General features: G+C 37.8%; 1 protein-coding gene across 1 annotated transcript in view; it reads left to right on the top strand.

Moving 5' to 3' along the window:
• Window positions 1–21,168, top strand: part of HEATR1 (HEAT repeat containing 1) — a 40,888-nt gene that overhangs the window by 2,868 nt on the left and 16,852 nt on the right. The window contains exons 3-25 of the mRNA XM_068939222.1: window positions 665–881; window positions 1,778–1,919; window positions 2,461–2,562; window positions 3,438–3,578; window positions 4,201–4,412; window positions 5,293–5,426; window positions 6,557–6,665; window positions 7,030–7,140; window positions 7,578–7,695; window positions 8,878–8,985; window positions 9,421–9,516; window positions 10,498–10,586; window positions 10,848–11,059; window positions 11,705–11,829; window positions 12,333–12,530; window positions 13,760–13,943; window positions 14,235–14,383; window positions 16,427–16,619; window positions 17,090–17,262; window positions 18,179–18,346; window positions 18,677–18,919; window positions 19,726–19,857; window positions 20,438–20,544. Coding sequence (XP_068795323.1) covers window positions 665–881; window positions 1,778–1,919; window positions 2,461–2,562; window positions 3,438–3,578; window positions 4,201–4,412; window positions 5,293–5,426; window positions 6,557–6,665; window positions 7,030–7,140; window positions 7,578–7,695; window positions 8,878–8,985; window positions 9,421–9,516; window positions 10,498–10,586; window positions 10,848–11,059; window positions 11,705–11,829; window positions 12,333–12,530; window positions 13,760–13,943; window positions 14,235–14,383; window positions 16,427–16,619; window positions 17,090–17,262; window positions 18,179–18,346; window positions 18,677–18,919; window positions 19,726–19,857; window positions 20,438–20,544 — 3,463 coding nt within the window. The remainder of the gene's footprint in view (window positions 1–664; window positions 882–1,777; window positions 1,920–2,460; window positions 2,563–3,437; window positions 3,579–4,200; window positions 4,413–5,292; window positions 5,427–6,556; window positions 6,666–7,029; window positions 7,141–7,577; window positions 7,696–8,877; window positions 8,986–9,420; window positions 9,517–10,497; window positions 10,587–10,847; window positions 11,060–11,704; window positions 11,830–12,332; window positions 12,531–13,759; window positions 13,944–14,234; window positions 14,384–16,426; window positions 16,620–17,089; window positions 17,263–18,178; window positions 18,347–18,676; window positions 18,920–19,725; window positions 19,858–20,437; window positions 20,545–21,168) is intronic.

Genomic DNA, 21,168 nt, shown 5'->3' with positions numbered 1-21,168 from the left:
AGCTCAGGTTGATCTTTTTCTTATATTGACCTAATATTTCCCGTGTTCCAGGTTGTATCCGCTGCCTCTCATCTTTCCAGTGTGCACCTCTGAGAAGAGTCTGGCTCCATCTTCTCTATAACCTACACCATCCCATTAGACAGTTGTAGACAGCAATAAGATTTCCCCTTGTCCGTCTCTTCTCGAGGCCGAACAAACGCAATTTTCTCCAACTTTCTGGTCTGTCATTTTTCCAGTCCCCTGTTCATCTTGGTGGTCCTTTACTAGTTCACTCCAGTATGTCAGTGTTTTTCTTGGGGAGCTCAAAACTGTACACAGTACTCCCGATCCAGTCTCACAAGTGCAACATAGAGGAGAAGGATCATTTCCCTTGACCTGCTGGCTTACGCTCTTGCCAGTACAACCCAAAGTGCTGTTGGCCTTCGCTGCTCCAAGAGCACACTGCTAATACTTGTTAATATCCTTCATCCTCATCAGTTAACAAATGTTTTAAATGTATCAAGAGTTTTGGCGTTAGATCTGTTTACTGTTTGGTTTGATTTGCTCAGTAAGGATGACATACACCAGTATAGCACAGAGGTTGGGTATGTTGTTGAGGAGGTAGACAGGTAGGACTCGTAGTTAAAACGATTTCGTTTAAAGCGTTCTTCCGTCCTTTCCACAGGATGCACCGGCTTAGAAGAGCTGATGGGAATCGATCCTTCCTTTGAAGTGTTCCAATCCAGTTTGTTCAGTTCCATGTCCAAAGGCCTCGAGCGCAGTGTTCAAACTAAAGCAGTAAATCAGCAGCTGAATCAGAATATTTCATTATTCCTAATTCACCTGTCGCCTTACTTCATGCTTAAACCAGCCCAAAAGTGCCTTGAGTGGCTGATTCACAGGTAATCCAATAACTACCCTGTATGCTAATATCTAAGGCTACTGAAAAAGGCAAAAGGTTTTTTTCCTGGTAGGAATAACTTTGAACAATGTTACCAAAGCTTATTGGAAGTACAGATTAAAATGCTTAAAATAGCAATTCAGGCTTTGTCGTTATGGGGCCGTATGTAATTCTTCTGATAGATTTCTGGGAAGATGTTGGTTGTTGATGATTCCATGATAATTTGCGTGAAAGCAATTATTTCTTTGCCTGATTTCCACCAAATTTACCTAGATCTAGCTGCCTTACAGAGGATCTAGAGAGGCATATATGTAGGCTTTGAGAAAAGGGATGAGTAAAATAGCAACTGTTCAACATAAAATGTTATTTTATAATACAGGGGTGTGTCACTCACAAGATCAATATTCTTATTTCAAGGTTACATAAGAAGATGTGAGGGAAATAAACTAGGTATTATAAAGTGGCGTTGTCTTTGTATAAATTGACACATCCAGATGCAGTGATAGTTCACATCATGAAAGAATGAAGGATTACTGTTGATGCAGCCTTTGTATCGCAAAGTTTTATGTTTTATACTGAAATTGCTAATACTAAATTGCTGTCATGCATGGTTTAGTATTAAAATTTATACCGAAGAAACTAAGGTAGACTTATGTCCTGTAGGGATGTAAAGCTAGGAGAGCGAAGAAGAAATTTGCTAGTATAGGTTCTGTCTTGTGGTGTCTTCCTACACCTATGGGCTAGTGGCCACCATTGGATTCTGGACTGCAGGTGGGCTCATTGATTCAATATGATCATCTTCTGTGGTCTGGCTTAAAAACAGGAGCATGGCTGGGTCTTTGTTTTCAATTTCATGAGAATTTTTAACTGTAGATATATATATTTGTTTTTTCTTAGATTTCACATCCATCTCTACAATCAAGACAGTCTGATTGGTTGTGTTTTGCCATATCATGAAACTAAGCTATTTGTGAGAGTTATTCAGCTTTTAAATATAAAAAATCCAACTCATAAATGGCATTGGCTGGATCCAATAAGGGTAAAGTACTTAACAGATGCAAGTTAGGAGAAACGTGAAGAACTTTAATAATAATATCCTGACTCTGCTACTGGCTTTATGAATGTGGTCCACCTGTTTGTGTGGTTAGTTTGTAGGACTGTACTGAAAGATTTAATTGCAGAATTGGAGCCTGAATGCCCACCTGTTGTTTGTGCTATCTTTCTTTAAATATAAAGTGAATTATAAGAAGCTTTGATTGTAATAACTGATGTTTTTGCAAAGATGAAGCGTGCTTCCAAGGTGCAAGTATTTGCTACTGCTAGGAAGGCATGTCAATTACCTAAATATTTGCTTGTTTGAATATAGACTATATATAATGCTATTCATCAAATGTCTTAATGTGGAAATAAAAAATGCTAGAGAGGTGTGTGGGTTTCCATTACTTATTGCAATTTAAACCGTGTTATCTGATCACTAGGTTTAATTTTAGAGATGATACTAATTTTTACATTGGGTGCTTTGCTTCATTTTACCTTAGAGTATTCTAATTTTTTTTTTTTTTTTTTTAAACTCTGGAAAGAAACCTGGAGTCCCACTGGCAAGGGGTACTCTCATTACACACTGCTACAAAGACCTGGATTTCATGGATTTCATCTGCAGGCTGGTGGCAAAATCTGTGAAGGTTGTCCATTTATTTATTCTAGGACAATATTTATGTGTTGCTTTCCCCATCTTTATATACATATAAGATTATGCAATTTATTATTTTTAATTGCGTGTCAAACATAAAAGGAGTCATGCTAATAAGCAATACAAGAATCTTTTTTTCTTACTATCTGGCAATACTGCATTACTTAAAGAACAACTTCACTTTCTTCATTTCTTTTATAAACTCATACCTGCCATTTGTTTGTATTTATGCTTTGAATTTCGGGGTTATCAAATGGATGGGGCTGTCATATCTCTCTCTTGGGGTTGTCATGGGTGTTGTAAGTGTATGTTTCCAAACTTAATGAGAACTTAAAATTGAGAATGTTACCTTCCTTGTGCTAGGAGGGTAAATGGTCATTTTGTTTTGTTTGCAGTTAATGTCAAAAAGAAAATCTGTCATACAATTTTGGAAGGACAGTACCTATAGCAGTCCCAGTTATTTAGAGAGCTATAATGCATGTACTATCAAAGTATGCAAAGCACACAATAATTGGGATTGTTCAAACATATAGTAGGGGTGTTAAAACTAAACATACATCAGCCAACTTTTCAGTTGTCCAGTTCACAGTCCTGAGTATTGCACCAAAATCACAAGTGGTTTAAGTTACCTTATTATGGTAAACTACAGTGGCTGAGGAATAGTACCCATTTCATTCTGTGCAGTGTGCAAAGTGGAGTAATAGCCTCTAGTAGCATGGGTCCTGGAGGAGGAGATCCCTTCACTCATGCTAGTAGGAGTTGGTAGAGTTTATATGCTGGAGGATTGAAGTTTTGCACTTTTGGGGAAAGCCATACTTGTGTTTACACTTTTCCTGATGTCTGAACAGCTATTTTTCTATGGTCTAGGTCTTTTCAGAGTATCCTGGCAACGCAGCTCAGTTGAGAGTTCTTCTTGCATTTTATGCCTCCACCATTGTGTCTGCTCTTGGGGCCACGGAGAAAGTAACGGACACTATAGTCTCCATGCTGCTCCCTTACATCCAAAAGGTACCTGAAGCCTTGTTTTCCTTCCTGTGTGTTGACGTGTACTGTGTTTTGCTAACGTGCTTCCTGCAGCTAACATTCAAGAGAGACGTTCACAGCTGTGCAAGTTAGAGTGTGTATGAAATGCTTTGTACCACTTTTTACCCTGCTTTGAAACATTAGGCAGGTGAAGGTTCATGGCTAGTAAATGTTTCTTCAAACCTCAGATGAGCACTTTAAGAACTCTTTCCTACTCGGCATGAGGAATGGAGCTGTGAGAGGCAGCTGTGGAGCTGTGTATACCCAGCCTAAATAACCCTCTTCATGTTAGAGGCTTATTGTGGTAAACAATGAAGTGTAATCAGAGCGGACAACTTGCTTTGCTGCCTTCTTTGCTCCAGTATATAGGAATGTTGCCTTGTTAATGAATGTGTGTCTTTTTGCGTACGTTTGGACCATATATGACAGCATTTTCTTCTTAAAATTAAGTTCATGGTTTATTTAAGAGTTAACACATTGAAAAGAAGGTAGAATGATTCCACGGATGTTGGCATGAAAATGATTTTTATATTAATATGCCTGGGCTGTTTTTTTTTTTTTTTTTATTTGTGTGTGTCAAAAAAGCATCTTTTGTCTCTTTTCCTAGGGTCTGAAATCCTCTGTACAGGATTACAGAGCTGCAACATACATGATAATCTGCCAGATGACAGTAAAAGTGACAGTGGAGACCTCCCTGGTGCATTCCTTGATGTTACAAATAAGCAAGACATTGTCTAAAGTGCCTTCATTAGCCAAGGAAGGGGTGGCATGTTTGAACCTTCTTCTGCAAACTCAGAAAGGAGACAACCTTGGGAAAAAGTAAGTCCATGTGAATTGAGTTCCTCCCCGCGCTTTTAAAAGCTTAGACTGCACTTTGATAATTTGAATGTTTTCATCCAGCTCATTAAAGGAGTATTTCCCCATTGGAAATATCAGCTCTTGGATAGCTGATATTTCAAAGGAATCTGAGATTTCTTCTGCTTGCTTTGAGAATTTGTATGATCGTTACAGTAAATTATAGTCTCTGTGGTGCAAGTTTGTGGTTTTTGGTCCCCCAGCTGTCACCCTTTTCAGTAAGGGATTGCTTTCAACATGCAAAACTGAAGCCTGTCAATAAAAGGTTATCTTTACAATGGGAATCCTGGAAGAGATTGAAGGCACATAAGATGAAAGGAACTTTCATTAGCAGGGAGAGAGATTACTTTGCTCTTTGAGGAGCTCCTGTCATTGAGCTGTTATTTCTCCTCCCTTCCTTTTGCTACCACTGGATAGGTGATGTGCTCTTCCCAATGCTCTGCTTCCTACCTTCTTTTTTCCACATAGGTCCTGGAACTTACTGTGTCTAATTGTACATAGCCAAAGGACCTAGAGGTGTTTCTGAGGATAGGTTTTCATGCGATCCATGCAAATGTTTTTCCTTGTACTGCCAACTTATCGAAAGCATAAGGAAGTTGGTTGTGGTGATGCAGCAGCTGTATTCAACATGACTAGCAGTAGGCCATTTTCTTGTAGAATATGAAATGTGCCAGTACAGCTCTGGCAATTGGGAATTGGAACCCTTTAGTTTTTTTGACCGTTTATTTACAATGAGGTTGTTGATTGATGCTGAAAACTGAATCCTTAGGAATTCTACGTGTTTGATAATGTTGGTAAACCAATGTGCGTTTTTTTCCCCTCTCTTCCTTGTTCTCTTGTGCAGGCCGTTTAATTATCTGTGCAGCAACCTAGAGCTGGTAACACTTTTGCAAGGCCTTTCAGCAAGCTATGATATCTCTCCTCTTCTGGGTTACCTGTTGCCTCATCTTGTTTGCGCTGTCATTAAATGTGATACAGGTAAGTTAGCATGTATATTAAGTGTTTTGTAGAGTCTTGTAGGCAGATTGCTGTGGTAAATGTCTTAGCTGGGTAATTTTAATTGCTCCTGCTGTAAAAACTGCACAAATACGTGTGAAGACCTGGCTGTGCTTTTTCTGTATGTTGTGTTTTGTTTTCCCAGTTCTTACAGAGAATGCTGTTTTAGGCATTGCTAAATCTATGTCACTATGATTTAGATGTCGATTGGCAACATTTTAGCATTTACTTTGATGTATGTTTCTGACTCTTAAACAAGTCCAGTATTGCAAAATCCATGACTTCAATCCTGTACATAGAAGATCATTGTTACGTAGTTTCCCATGTACTCCGTATGTAGTTTCCCATGTACTCCGTATGTAGTTTCCCATGTACTCCGTATGTAGTTTCCCATGTACTCCGTATGTAGTTTCCCATGTACTCCGTATGTAGTTTCCCATGTACTCCGTATGTAGTTTCCCATGTACTCCGTATGTAGTTTCCCATGTACTCCGTATGTAGTTTCCCATGTACTCCGTATGTAGTTTCCCATGTACTCCGTATGTAGTTTCCCATGTACTCCGTATGTAGTTTCCCATGTACTCCGTATGTAGTTTCCCATGTACTCCGTATGTAGTTTAAGTGGTGGACATCTGTGTTTAGCTTAGTAAATTAAATGTGCCTGGGAATGCTCCTGGGCAGTGAGGTCGAATGTCATGCAGTGGCTTGTGTCTGTGCTAGTAAGTCTGCAAAACAGGGTGGCTGCATGCACTGTGGACTGCTCTAATTGCCCAGTTATGGTTGGGAAAGGCCTTTAGTTGAAAAGGGCCAGATTCATGCTGGAGAACATGATTAACAATTTGCTGCTACAGGTAGTGAATAGCAGATCTGGAATGTTCCAAACTGTAGTTGAATTTATTGGTAGAGATACAGCCTTTAACGTTTTATGACATCAGTATGAAGCTTTGCTAGCAGCACACACTGAGGTAGTGCTAGCGTTGGATAAACATCGCTGTCTTCAGCGTTCGGCTCACCAGATGACACTGCTTGTATCAGCAGTTAGTTTTAATCAGTGTGGAGAGGTTATTCTCAAACTGGTATTCATCTTCTATGATTATATGTTTTGTCCTTAGATGAACAAGAAGAATCTGAGGAGAGAGAGAACAGTGTTTACATCAGGCATCTTGAAGCTATTCTTCAGAGTATAACACTGGAAAAGGATTTAGATCGCCTATTGGCCTCGTGAGTTAATTTAGGTTCCCCCCCCCCCCCCCCATTGTACAACAGTCACTTGTGGTATAGTAACTAATATCTGACAGTGTCATTAGAATTGTAGGACCATGTCTTTTAATGTCATGTTTTTGAGTTCTTATGTTAACTCCAAACTTGGATGTTGAAACTGAGGCATTCACTAGTCCAAAACGGCCACCCTTTAAGCAGTTACGGGAGTATTTGGTGAGACAAAGAGTGAAACTTCAGGCCAGGGGCAAAGGTATACTTGTAATAGTTAATGTGTATTAACTGTAACCTCCTAAGCAGCATGTTCTGTAACACTAATGAAAACTGTTGTCCTAAAAACGATGACTTTTTTTGTTTGCAATTTTAGCAAGATTCTTGAAGAGTTTATCTCCTATGGTACAGAGATTGAATCTAATCCCACCAAAATGACTGCACTCAATCAGAAGTTGCTTCCTCTTATCAGACTTCTTGAGAGAAAGTAAGTTCCATTTTTCTGTGACAGAGCCACAGCGTGTAGGTTGATGATGCCAACTATAATTTTAACTTATTAGGCATAATAAGGACAATGTTGTTGCCCAAATAAATACAGTAAAAGCAACTGACTCCTAATCTTTGTCTAAATTATATTTAAGCGATCTGTCCTTGTGTATTTTGTCATTTCAGTGGTACTTGGACACAGAGCTGCTGGCTTTATATGGCTTTTTGCTATGTACCGTGACCTTTTCTGTTCATTATTTATCTTGGAGGGTTGCATATCATCTGCTTTAAGACATAATGGTTGATTGCTTTTGCATAGCTACTTATAGTAGTTGGTTCAGACAGGTGCTTTCAACTTCCTTGTATTTCCTTGTATTTCTCTAGCAAATACATGTTCTTCAGTAACGCTCTGTGGATTTTTTTTTTTTCTGTTGGCAGGTATCCTAAAGCTTTAGATTCTGTGTTGGAGGAATATCTGGAAGACGTTACAGATCAGGCTGACCAAATGCTTTTTCACCAATTTATTTCTCTTTCGTTAAGCTGTGGCAAATATAAGGTGGGTAAAAGGTCAGTTCCTCCATCTAGCTCTTATCTGGTTATACTGCCAGAAGGCTGGTGTTTTGGCAATGCGCCTTTTTGTGTTCCTTTTTAAACGCATCTCTGCCGTCCCCACAAAAACCCTTATTGAAGCGTGATTTTCGGGGGCTTGATCAAAACTGTGATGAAATCAAAACCTATCAGATATTTAGAATTCCCCTTTATCATAAACAGTCATGAGTGTGAGCTTTTTTTCTGTGATGGGACGTACACCTTTCCACCTCCCCTCTGATTACTATTAATAATTTTTTCTCTTGTGAACTTTCCCATTACTAATCCTGTACCCGTAGATAATGATAACATGGTGGTGTTCAACAAGGCCTCATCTTACTCAAGAACTATATAAGTGTCAAAGCGTCCGTTTTGGGGGAGGTGACAAATTTATCCCAGTTGAGAGAAAGTGGTTCAGTCCTTTTTGCTGTCTTGATTTTACCAATGCTCGCAGTCAGTAACATAGAGGAATATAGGGATTACAGAGTTTTTCTGTGCAGTTTCTGAAGAGTAACTGAAACTCTTCTGTAATGCAGAATAACTATGAGTGCAACAGATTTGTTTAATGAACTTTGGAGTTATTTTTTTCTTTTTATAAAGTGGTTACCATTGTGACTGTTGTTTGCAATGACTGAAAGCACACAGGAAAAGATAAACTATATAAAATAGTGCTGTAATATATTTTATACTGGTTTAAGGAAGGCACAGATTCTGTGACTGAGCTAAGTGGATTTAAAAAAAAACAGACAAGGCATGGAGAATGAAGGCATATGACCGTTCAAGCCTTTAAGGTTCCTGAGATAAAATACAGGCAAATGGACTGGCAGGGATGCCTTTTTAACAGTTTCTATCTGTGCTCTGTCATACTGGCTTTGTCACTAGAGCTTTCTCGGAATCCTTAGATAAGTGTAGTGTTTTTCTAGCATGAAAATGTATCTGTGGCTTACTGTACTTTTCAAGCTATATTCCAAAAACTCTCTGGCAATATGAGGAAGACCATATTTGAAACAGTTGTGCAATTGACACTTTGTGGTCTGAATTACACAGGTTCTCTTCTGGTCCAAAAGACTGCTGAATCTCTGTCATTATCCTTACATATGCTTAAAGTATTTTTAACATGCAGTGAGTCACTCTGAAATCTGTATTTCAGTTCCTGGAAGACTCTGATACCTCTCTTCTGCTTAGTTTGAATCATCCCCAGCCGGCTGTGCGGGTCCTGGCTGTTCAGCATTTGAAAGACATTATTGAAACATCAAAGGTTTGTGTCTCGAATCTTTCAGCTGCAGAACTTACGTAACATAAAACGTCTTGAAAAACTTGTTTGCCAGAAATATCAGTTGAAGACAAGTGCTACATTAAACTGTTTAGAAATATCAACCTGATGTTTTTCTTGGTGTTTCCAGTTAGCTCCTGTCACCATTGCTCCCTGTATTCCAGTAGCTGGGTATAGTTTTTGTTTATGAAGCTACCTGTAGCCTAGGATAAAATCTAAGTTAGTGGCTACTTCTGTTTTTCTTTCTTTTGTTGTTGAAATTTAGCCTGACTGTTATTTGAGGTTTGATTTCAATGATGTTACCACTTTTCTTGTACTAAGATTAAAATATTTCATTTAAAACCTTTAAATTATGCTTCCAACAGTGTTTTTTCCAGCTGTTTTTTCCTTTTTTTTTTTTTTTTTTTTTTTTTCTTCCAGGAAGGCTTTGATCAGTCCTTCATAGAAGAAGCGATCTTTGGGCGGCTTAAGGATGACAACAAAGATGTTGTAATGTCTGCTTTCAGTGCTTTGGAGGTAAGTGTATATATTTTGATGCATCAGGTAAGGTTTTAGCTGGTTCTGTGTATGTCTATCTGGAAGCTATTCTTTGTAATGACTGTTCTTCTACTCATCTGTCTGGTTTGTGGCTTTTGTCGTTTAACCAGGTGAAGCAGCGCACGTTTAGGAGATGTACATCGCGCACACATTTGTTATTTACCTCCTCCTCCTTACACATTTATTTTTATCTTTGCATTATATTTTGGTGTGTAGCTACTAAAGCATACTTTAATCTTTGATTATTATTTGAAGTGTGCTTCTGCGTATCCCATACGTTCTTTTGTAAAAATACAAACCGTGTCATCTGCCCTTTGGATGAAAAATGGGGCAGTGACAAGTCATTACTCTAGTTAGAAGTGCTCAGTTGAGTTTTTCCATATGAGAGGCATTTGGTCAATTGATTGTAGCCAAGTCCTAAACACCGGCTCAGGTTTACTGGATAGGACCCTGGTATGCATTGTACTGATTGTTTCCAACTACAGTAACAGTCTTTCTTTATTACTTTTGCTAGTAGTAGCTGAGAATATTATTAGCAATAGTATAATTGGTCTTGTGTGTTCGTTCATTCTCAATCACAAAAAGATATGAATAGAAGCATGGGAGTGATTATCTTCCAAACTGTAATGTTTTTTGCTAGTTTGCCCTTTTTTTATCATATGCTATGTAAAGTAAAAATTCTTACTAAATTATAAAGTGTTCTGCTTATTGTATGTTTACCAATTTTGCCAAGCATTTCTGCATTAAGTTAAGTTCTGCCTACTTTAGCATATCAAGAGGGCCTACTGCCCATCCACATAACATTTATTTTCATGAATAATATTTTTAGTATGGGCTCATCACTGGTTCAGTCATGTTTCATATTTCCTCTTGGTGTGGCAGTTGCACTTCCCATTTTGATACGGTCAATTATGTTTTATTTCATTATACTTTCATTTCTTTCTCTTTGTTACTTTCCAGATTTTCAGGAAACAAGTCAATCCAGAAACAGTAGTTTCAAGTCTTTTGAACATCTTTCAAAGAGTTGATCTTTCAAAGGATGGAAAGTGGTATGTTTACGTTTTTCTTCAGTCTATTTTCTTTCTGTTTAAATAATTAATTAACTCTGAACTCTTGAATACTTATTGTTATGCTGAGTTATAAGAGCAACTTGCAGTTATTTGCGCTATTTCCTGTGAATTCCTTATTTGTTCTTACTTGCTATTTGAATTCTGGAAAAGCATAGGAAATTGAGACCAAACCAAAGAAATGTTGTTGCTGATATGACTGAGCAGTAGTTTTTCAGTGTTGGGTTTTTTTTTTTCTTTTAGGTATAAGGTTCTGGAGCGAGCAATACAAATTTTAGTCAAAGAAGAGATTTTAAAAGAGAAAAAAGAACTACTAAATGAAGCAGTAATGCAATTGTTACCTTTTATGGTAATTACTAATGCTAATTCAAAATCTTCAGAATGGAAAATGGCAGTATGTTTGTCAGAATCTGGTCTCTGCTCATTACACCCTCTACTAAAAGGTTGGCCAGAAGGTAAAGTATTAATTATAATTAATTTGATTAAAAGAAAAACTGTGACAATTTGGAACTTTGCGCTTATTGAACCTGAATGCATATAGAAGGAGACTGGCTGTCATTAACAAGTTATGCTAATAGTACAATCACAATTTTTTTTAAAAGCTCTTGTGAGTTTGCTTGTGTTTTACAGTTATACATTGATATGAAATGAGGTCGACTTGTGGTAGTATTTATCACTGTGATTCATCAAGGAATTCTTTTCTTAGACCTCCTGTTTTGAGGCTTAGCCTTCTTAGTAAATTAAACTGAAGTGTGAAGGGAGCTGTAAGCAATAGGTGACTAGACAAAATGAAAAAAAGAGTTACTGTCTTGAAGGAAATGGTAGACTTTCTTGTGCACAGAAGAATAAACTTCCTGATACAGAGAAGAGCAAAGAGAAACAAGGGATAAAAAAAAAAAACAAGTTGAAAATAAGTGAAGGTAATATGTGGGGGCAACGTCAGAGCTCTTAGAACTGAGCAGGAAAAGCATTCAAGTCTGTGGTGAAGAAATTATCTAGTATGTTTCTCACTGTTTCTAAATACAGTTGAGCTGCCAGTGTTTCAATATGTGACTTATATATCCACCTTGTTTGATTTCCCCCCCACCCCCTTGGAATAGTTCTTGAAGAAGCAGTTAAAACTAGCAAGTCTGCGGAGTTGATTGGTGTGGTCAACAAGAGAATGATTCTGCTGTTTTCTGAGAATATGACTTCTTCAGGGGACCCTTCCTTACTAATGCAAATGGTATGTGCACCATGTTACCCTAACCTTAAGAGATCTTACTTTCCAGGTGGTTACTGTAGTAGAAGGAATGTGATACAGAGGAACTTGATATGTGCTGTTCTTGCCATTAGAATGTCATCATCAAGCTGCTAGGAAAATATATTTATTGTATAACTCCAATACCATCTTGGTGGAAATAGATTTCTATCTTAAGATAAGGAAAGTAACACGTGAAGCAGTTACCTGTTTGGACAAATTATCAGTGTTACGAAATTCCAGGAATTTTTGGTTTCTTGGGAAAAGAAATTCTTATAGAGAATAAACGTGTATCTTTGGCTAGCTCATAGACGCTGATGTTTGTGCATTCCCGGATTCCAAAAGTACCATTGCATCACACAATAATTTTTTACCAATGCTAAAAAGTAACAGGAATTTAATTGAACATGCAGATGAAACATAGTGTAAAGTCATAGCTGAGTCTTACCATCTTAGAGACTTCTTGTTGGTTCCCTCTCTTTTCCAAGGTTGATGATCTGATACCCGTTGCTGAAACGGAGTCTGACAGTGTGAGGCAGAAAGTAACTGCTCATGTAATTGGTTCAGTGCTTGTTCAGTGCTGCTGCAGTTCACAGATGAAGGACGATTATTTTTCACTGGCTATCAGAGTTTTCCGTTTCTTGGATGAAAAAATAAGAAATATTGAAGCTTGTCATCCTGCAGAGGTAAGGTATAGACAGTCTGGAGGTGATGTTTCCTCTGTAAGGGAAGGATCTTTTTCATAGGAGGAACTGCAACCTTGAGAGGGACTGAAAATCCTGGCTTCTTTTGTTTTCAAAACAAAATCATACCCTTGGCAGCAGTACTAGAAGCTGTCATTTAACAGTTGTTGTTATGTTTTACTGCTCTAAGGAGTCCACAGTGGAAGTTTAAACACTTTTGTGCTTCAGGCTATCACCTTACCAAGTGATTCCATGTGTCAGTGCTGTGGGGCGGGCACTGAGTTTGGGGCACTTCTGTGAGCTGTGCTGTTGCATCGTATGGTATCCTTGTTCAGCTTAGGAGTATCAGTTTTGTTAGTAAAGGGTTTCCCAGCTTGTTCAGTAGGGGAAGGATAGAAAAGCAGCTGAGTACAAAGAAGAGCTTGTATTAATTGCAATCTCGAGCAAAGCCTCAGAACGATATTGAAAAAGTTGATCGTGGGTTGCTGGGTTTCGGCTCGTTGCACAGCTCTGCGGGCAGTTTTGTTAGCGCTTGTTGCAGTTGTTGGGAGGTGAGAAGGGGGATGAGGAGCCATCAGAGAAGTGGGAAGGGTATTGAGAGAATATTTCTGCGTGTTTTTGCTTTTTTTTTTTTTTTTTTTTTCCTCACAGTCCCCATTTATTTTTTTAACTTTTCTTATTAAAACAGTTTGGAGTCTTTTGTGTGTAGCAAAACCAACGTGAGCAGGGCTGTATTTCTGTGTGCACCGCCACACACCCACTCCCCCACCCACCCACCCCTAGCAGAACATGATAATTAGTTATTCTGAACTCAGATTATTCTGTGAAAGGGATTTTACATGTACAGGTGTTTGAAATGGGTGGATTATTTTGCCTGAGCAGAGCTAGATGGAAGGGTGAAACTGAGTGTCCACAAACTGCTATGAGCAATATCTAATCTCTTTGAAGAGGTATTTTAGAAAGATTTATATTTTACCCTTCTGTTCCCCTGCTTATGTACACTCTTAATAACGGCAGTAATAGCAGGTATAGACTTCATAGCTGCAGATGCAAGTTTAAATATGAAATCAAAAATATGAATTTTAAATGTGAAATCAAAAATTCACTTCAACCTCAAAAGAGGTATCCTTATGGAAATCAAGCATTGTTGAAATTCTCGTTCTAAATCCTGTCATTTTTTTCTGTGGCATGGGATTGTGAAGGCATACATTAGAATGAGTTTTCATTTGCAGGAAATTCCCTCAAACTGGTCTGTTGAAATAACGCAGGAAACTGTGGTGCCAGCGGACTTGTTAACTGCATATATAGAAAAGCTCAGTAGTGGTCAGACTGTTGATGCAGAAGATTCAGCTATGTTCATGTTTTTGTTGAAGAGCTTCATTAACGGCCTGAAACCTCCTCTGTCCTTTTCCAAAGGTAGGTGTTAAGGCTTTGACTGTGATCTGTTCAACATCAGTTTGAAGTGAAGAAGGAAAGCTAATTTCTTTGGTCTTTAAAAGCTCTTGAAAACGAGCGAGCCTTGCTTTCCTAACCTTTCCCTTTGTTTATATTGTACTGAAATCAGTAAAGATTTCTTACTTGTGAGCATGAAATCGGCTAAATGTCTTGTCTTGTCTTTTTTTAACTGTAGATATGTTTGTTTTCTCTTTTGTTTCTGAAGTTATATATATCCACTGTGTCTTATTTGTTTCTAATCTAAATTTTTAGAAGAAACTTGGTGGAATCCTGAATCTCTGAATCAAGATAGCCAAGACTACCTGCACCTTCTTTTGGGTCTATTTGACCTACTTGTCTGTGGAGCTAGTGAGGGAAGCAATGCTGTTCAGTTCAGAGCATTGATGAATCTCTTACTCAAGGTACTTTTTTTTTTTGCATTTATTTTTCTTAATTATTGTTCAGAGTTATCAGTCATTGTTATGCAGAAATTCAGAATTTCAAAGAAAACTAAGAATTAATCATGCAGTACTACTTGTGACATGCTACTACTGTGAGCAGAAGGGGGTCTAAGCTTCAGGTGGCAAGCCAACCCTAGCTGAGTGTAACAGAAAACTCAAGTGTAAAAAATATACACGTACCAGTGTGTGTGAAAGCATAACCCTGACTTGTAGGACGAGATAAACGGCTAGAGTTTTAAGTTAGAAGTTCTGTACTTCCAAAGAACAAGGCAAAGAGTTGCTCTGTAAAATTAGTTACAATTCTTAAAAAATACAAAAATTAAAAGGAGAAGTTTTGGAAGGTATTGCAAAGCTATATAAATCTTTCCTTATAACATCATCTCATATTCTCTTGTTCTCACCAATGTAGTAAGATTTTTTTGCAAGGAGAATAACTGGATTTTGGCAGTTTTTCTAGAGGACAGGGAGTAGTAACTGTTCATTCCGAGGAACAGAGAAGAAGCAGGTAGTTGACATAGGCTCATATGGTTGTTATTAGAATTGGATGCTGTTTAATGAAGAATAGTGCGCGACAAACACATGGGAGAAGGAAAGAATAGCAATAATTTCAAAACAAAACTCATTTCTGATCCTGATTCTTGTGTCTAATTATCAGTCGCTCCAAGATCTAGTGAGGTTGTACCGACATGGAGCTGTTGGAGAGACTGATCCAGTGCCTCACCAGTTACAGGCTGTCTGCAGGGAAACAAGGATGTTATTTTGGGGTTTTTGAATGAGTAAGTTGGCTTCATACTGCACAGAAGAAGACAGGGATTAATTAAGACAGGCGAGGGGGAGGATTACAGAAAGTTTGTGGAATAGAGTTGATAATGTCCTAGAGTCTGGTGAAAGCAATAGTTGCAATAATAGTTTGATTCTTTCACTCGTGGAGTACTGCTGGTCTCCCGTTTTGAGTGTGTTTAATGTGAAAGGGATAAGACAGATACTTCTGTCTGCTCCAGAATAATTAATACAGCCAGAGGTTAGATCCTAATAGACTCCTGAGAAAGAGAATAGGCAAGAGTATGTCGGAGGCTGGCTCAGTTGTTTGCTCTTGCAGGATGTTGCATGGGCACTCCTGTTGATGCATGGAGAGCTCTTAGGATTCCAGAGAGCACCTTTGCAGACAGAAGAACTGTTAGCTATCACCAGTGCATGGGATAAACAAGAACGTTAAATTGATTTGGGAAACTATGAGGACACAATGTAATTACTTCAAAACCAGAAGCTCCTCTCATAATTTTGACAGAATTTCCCCGCGACCCTAAAGAGAGATTGAGGTAATTGGATATAGTTGTGTGAAAAACTGATTTGAATTTTCTGTAACAGCTATAGCTGTTGAGGGAGAGGGGGAAAATCATTCCATCTTGCACTATTACAAATCCTGCAGCAAATCCAATATGAAATTTAGGAATAAAGTTCAATACGCATGTTCAACTCTGAAAGCTGTGCTGCACAAGGAAATTGCACACCCAGTTCTTCTGAGAAACTAATTTTAAAAGTGATTTTCAGAAGACTGTAAAAATGATGAAGGAGCCAGGGATTAGTTCTTAGAACAGTTCTAATATGACGATAACTACTGCTCAAAACAAGAAATAAAAGTTCTTAATTTTGCTTTATTTTGCATATAACATTTTTCATGCTCAGTCGAATATTATACAAGTGTTCATATGGATGCCTTTTCAGTCTGTAATGACAAGAAAAAAAATGTACTGCGTTTACATACCTATAGCCCACAAGTGTTTTGTCAGCAACCTGTGGGCTTTATGCACGTGCAAATACTGTGTTCACAAGCTTATCCTGAAGCATCTTAATCAGCAACTTTTTCTTCTCAGAAGTCAATGCTTTTGAATCTTTCATTCTCTTTTTGCTTCCTTCTTTGCTTTTGGATGGTTTATCTGATGTTGTGAGTTGGCCAAATAAATTAAAGCTGTAGAACGACTGACCTTTATTGTTAAATTTAAGGTACATCTAGAAGATTCAGAGGTTCTCTTCAAATTCCTTTCCATTTTATGGACTTACAGCTATAACCTTTCAAATCAGCTGAACTATGAAGTCAATGCAATGCTACAGACTCGAGCTTTGTACATTGGCAGTGCACTACTTGTGTTACAGACATACCAAAAGAAGAAACAGCTGCTCTCACTGTCATCTCCAGGTAAAGAAAAAAAGAATTCTCATCTTAAGGCTTAATCACATATTAACAAGTGAGTGAAATTTTTTTTTTTTAAATTTCTTGCAATTTTACTGTATTTCATACTTTGAAGAGTATCTCTAGTTATTTTTGTTCAGCTGCACGAGGCTGAGTCGGCTCTCTTTTTTGCTTATGGGCTGCTGGCAGTTGCTAGCCCAATCCTGGAATTAAGAGAAAGTTGGCAGTCAATAGCAAAATGTGAATTCTTTGCACTTGAACACAAGTACAAAGACTGTGATGCTGAAGTTTGGAGTCAAGGGATCTGTGAACTTCACGTTGTCTTCGTGTGGCCCTGAGATTTGTAGCAAAAAGAGATGACTCTCTAATTCTAAAGGCCTGTTGATGCCTCTTGATAGGCAGATAAGCTAAAACTCGGACCGCTTATTTCATTCTATTGTCTTTTCCTCCTCTCTTCCTTTACTCTTTTTTTTCAGTGGCGATATCTTTGCTAATTAATTTGGGTAGTCCTGTGAGTGAAGTTCGAAGAGCTGCTCTCAACTGCTTCCATTCCTTGAGTGGGATAAAGGAGTCTGTGTTTCATCCTGTTCTTCAGAATCTGGGGCAAAAAACAGAAGAGATCATATCTGACCCTACATATATAACACAGGTATCTTGGTTATTAAGATAAGTATTAATATAAGTTTTGTCTGCTGCTGTGAACTTCTGTATTTTCCAAAATGTATCAAGTTAACTGGAAAAGTTGATTTTCTCTGTCCGGTTTTTGTCCGCTTTAAAGGAAGATGATTCATTTAGATGCTGTAGATGGTGGGGAACTGGAGAAATAGAAAGAGGCACCGGTGGGTGCGTGTGTGTGTCGGTCAAACTAGAACATAGAAGAAAAGGCAGTGATTTTCACTTGGATACCCGATGAGAGTTGATGTAACCACTAGCATAGTGAAAAATGAAATGCAGCAGGAGCTTCATCTCATTTGTCTGTTTGTGAAACGTAATTTACAGCATTTTGGTTCGTTTAGTTTGTGTTCAAGTGACGTTAGCAAATTCTTTTTGATTGAACAAGCAGTAGCCACGTTTTCAGGAACAATAATTGCAGTAATGGCTGTGTGCAAGAGGTTGATACCAGTAAGTAAAATGTCAAGTCTTGCATATCCTTTTCCCATGGGAGTTATCCTCCTCAAGCTTATTTAAGGATTGAAGAGCCTTTCCCAGTGTCTTATAATGCATATGTGTTTTGGGTTTCTTTTGTGATGGTTTTCTTTAAATAACGCTTATTGAATAACATTTTTGGACCATCCTCTAAGGAGCCTATGTTTGTGAACCATAGTAGATGGATTAAAAAAGAAAAAAAGGCTGAGAGGCTTATGAAAACATGCAAGTGACTTGTTACGTACAGAGAGTTGAGATACCAGTCAAATAACAGGAGTTAACTTGTGAATTATTTACAGATGAATAATTCAGTTTGTATCTAGATTACATTATTACAAAAACAGTTAATAAATGCTGCTTTAAGGTACTGTTTTGTATTGTAAGGGAAGAACTTACTTTTTACTTTGTTAATGAACTAGATTGTGGGAACTCTATTTGTATCTGAAGCTCCTCAAACAAAGCAGAAATCCCAGAAGAAAAAAATGTCAGAAGCTTTGGAAAGCCTACTTGATTGTGTAAAAAACCCTATTTGCCCATCATACATTGCAAGAAACTTAATGAAAATTCTTCATGAAGTCCATGGTGAGGTGAGTGCAGCCTTTCCAATGCCACACTTGTTTTATGGGGTGGTTACATTTCCTAACTTCATTAACTGCAGTTAATGTTGAAATTGGATTTTATCTGGTAATAATGCAGTGTAACTTTCTTGATCACTTATAGATGATTAGGCACTAAGTTGACACTTCAGATAATATGTCGTAGTTCTGCAAAGAATGATTTAGTGAAACATAAAACGTTTGCATGTATTGGCAGTATTGGGGAGGGGGTGTTGCAGTAAAATGAAGCTAAGCTGTTGGAAGTTTGTTAACACAAAATGGATAGAAAGCAGACTTCTCTCTGAAATTTTCTATTTGCAGATGATTCTTTCTCACCTCCTGCCTGCTCTAGACCGGTTGCTAGAGAAGGTCTTGAAGGAACCTGAGGCAATGTTGAAAGATGAAGTTGTTCTCCTGCATCTCATCCTTGGAAAATACAATGAGCATTCAGCAACCCTCCTCTGCAAGAATCAGCAGAGTTTGGATTTATTTATCAAAAGTCTGCATGCTGCCAAGAAAATCTACGAAGAAATTCCACCTTTCCAGATCACAGCACTTGGGCAGGTATGGCTTTCTGAAAGATCTTTGATTTATTTTTATGCTTAAAGCAGATGCTAGTGTTTAGGATTGAATTTAAAAGGATTATTTCTGTGTTAAGGGGCCCATAGCTTTTGAACTGTCTGTCTTTTGGTACAAATGTTACAAGGTCTCCATAGTGTTTTTAAAACACCTAAACAGGTGCTGCAAGACTTTCTTGTAAATTTAATGAGGAGGAATTGCTGCTTGCTTTATTTGTATTCTGTACTTAAAAAAAAAAAAAAAAAAAAGTATTTGCCTGCAGGTGCAGCTGAAAACCTGTATCATTGCTCGCAGACACGGCTGCTCCAGAGCCCTTGCTTTTTGCCAGTTGTGCAGGGACTTTATTTCATGGCTTTTTGCCAGTTGTGCAGGGACTTTATTTCATGTTTTTATTCTGAGGAAAAATTGTCAAGAAAATACAGTAGGTGAGAAATAACCTTATTTGAAGCAGGCTACAAATGCAGGGCTTCTATTAGCCGGGTATTAGCCTGTACTTATAAAAGACTGGCAACAGCAGGTTCTTTCCACCCGTCAGCTAAGTGTGTGAAAAATTTAGAGTACTGAGCTATCTGGGTTTTCCAGAAGTATGTGCTTTGCATGTAAACATTCCTCCATGTATACAAATACCTAGCCAATATGCAAATGTTTTACTGTATGTGTTCATACACCTGCGTGTATGATTGGGTGTGTATCATATGTAACCTAACATAGCCAAGATACATAGTTTGCAATTTTAAGTTATCCTCTTACAGCGATTCTCTCTAAATCTTTTTTTTTTTTCTCTTTTGTAGATAACTAAACCGTTCTTTGCAGCTGTGTCAGATGGGATGGTACAACAGAAGCTGCTAAAAGTCTTATTTGACTTGCTGTTAAACTGTAAAAACCCACTTTGTGCCCAGACAATTAGCAGTGTGTTTAAAGGGGTAAGTGGTAAACTCTAAAACAAAGAAAAGTTCAAACCTACTGAGATGATTCTATGTTGCTACAATCAATAATGTTCATTATGTGTATCATTCGTAGCATGGACTAATCAGAAACAATTTAGGTCACATAATACAATTGCATTAATGGCATGAAAAGTTTGCCTAACTACTGCTTTTAAAGGATATTTTTATAGAAGTGATGTATCAAAGTTTATTCATTATACTATGAGAATGGTTTCAGCAGAAGTCACTCCTTACGCTGCACATGAATTTTATTTTTTGGATAAAATCTAATTTTTTGTTTTGTTTTGCTTTTTCTTTTCCTCTGTTATCAGAAGATTTTCATTAATTGTGACTTCCATATAGCAATTTATCCTATTACATAGGCTAGAAACCGCTTCCTCGTTTTGTTTGCTGTAAGAACTACAGTAGGACAGGCAGTGAGATTGTGGTGATCTGACTTGAACATGTGGATTATATACCCATACGTGCATGAAAGGGGGCATATTTAAAAAAAAATGCGCTGTATGTGTGTGATATGACACACTTAATTGCAGTATTGTTCTTTACTGTGTTTCAGATTTCAGTGTGTGCTGAGCAGATTGTCACAGAACTGGAACCTCCTGAGAAAACCAAAAGTCTGGCCACTGTTCAGCAAACTAGAAGGCAGAAAATGCAGCAACAGAGGTAAAATGATTGGAGAGCCAAAAATGTTTGTTTTATGGTTTGAAAAAGCCACTTGATTTACTGCATTTCACAGATTGTATTGAAAGCGTAAGAATCTTATTTTTTCTTCCCCCCTGCCCATAGTAAAATAACTCCGAGCTACCTGTGGCAGGAGAAAACCTGCTGGTGGTGGTGGTGTTCGAGAGCTGATGGAACTGTAGTTCTATATAAGAAAACAAACAAACAAAACAGTTCCTCTCAGAACTTACTAAGTTGGCGTTTGCAATCATAGAATTTGACTTGACACCACTGGGCAAGATTAACTTTTGTAGGTATTACACTTCATTAGTAATAAAGATGTATGGACAAATTACTGTACGCGACTGAAGTCTTTTAGATAATCCTCAAAATGTTGCTATTAATCAATTAAAAGGCAGTATTTTCTTTCAATTAAAAAGGTAAATGTAATAAGAATATTTTTTATATTTTTTCCATCTTATTTTGTTTCCCCTTCATTCTCAAGAGGAAAGAACTGTTTAAATCAATGTACTAATTTTCTTACTTAAGCATCTGCCATCAGCCACTATTGAGAGAGGATATTGGGTTGGATTTCTTAGTTTGACCTAGAATGGCTGTCCCTTTGTT

The sequence above is a fragment of the Struthio camelus genome, chromosome 3, assembly GCF_040807025.1.
Source record: "Struthio camelus isolate bStrCam1 chromosome 3, bStrCam1.hap1, whole genome shotgun sequence".
NCBI lineage: Eukaryota > Metazoa > Chordata > Aves > Struthioniformes > Struthionidae > Struthio > Struthio camelus.
This window is presented reverse-complemented; position numbering and strand designations above follow the sequence as displayed.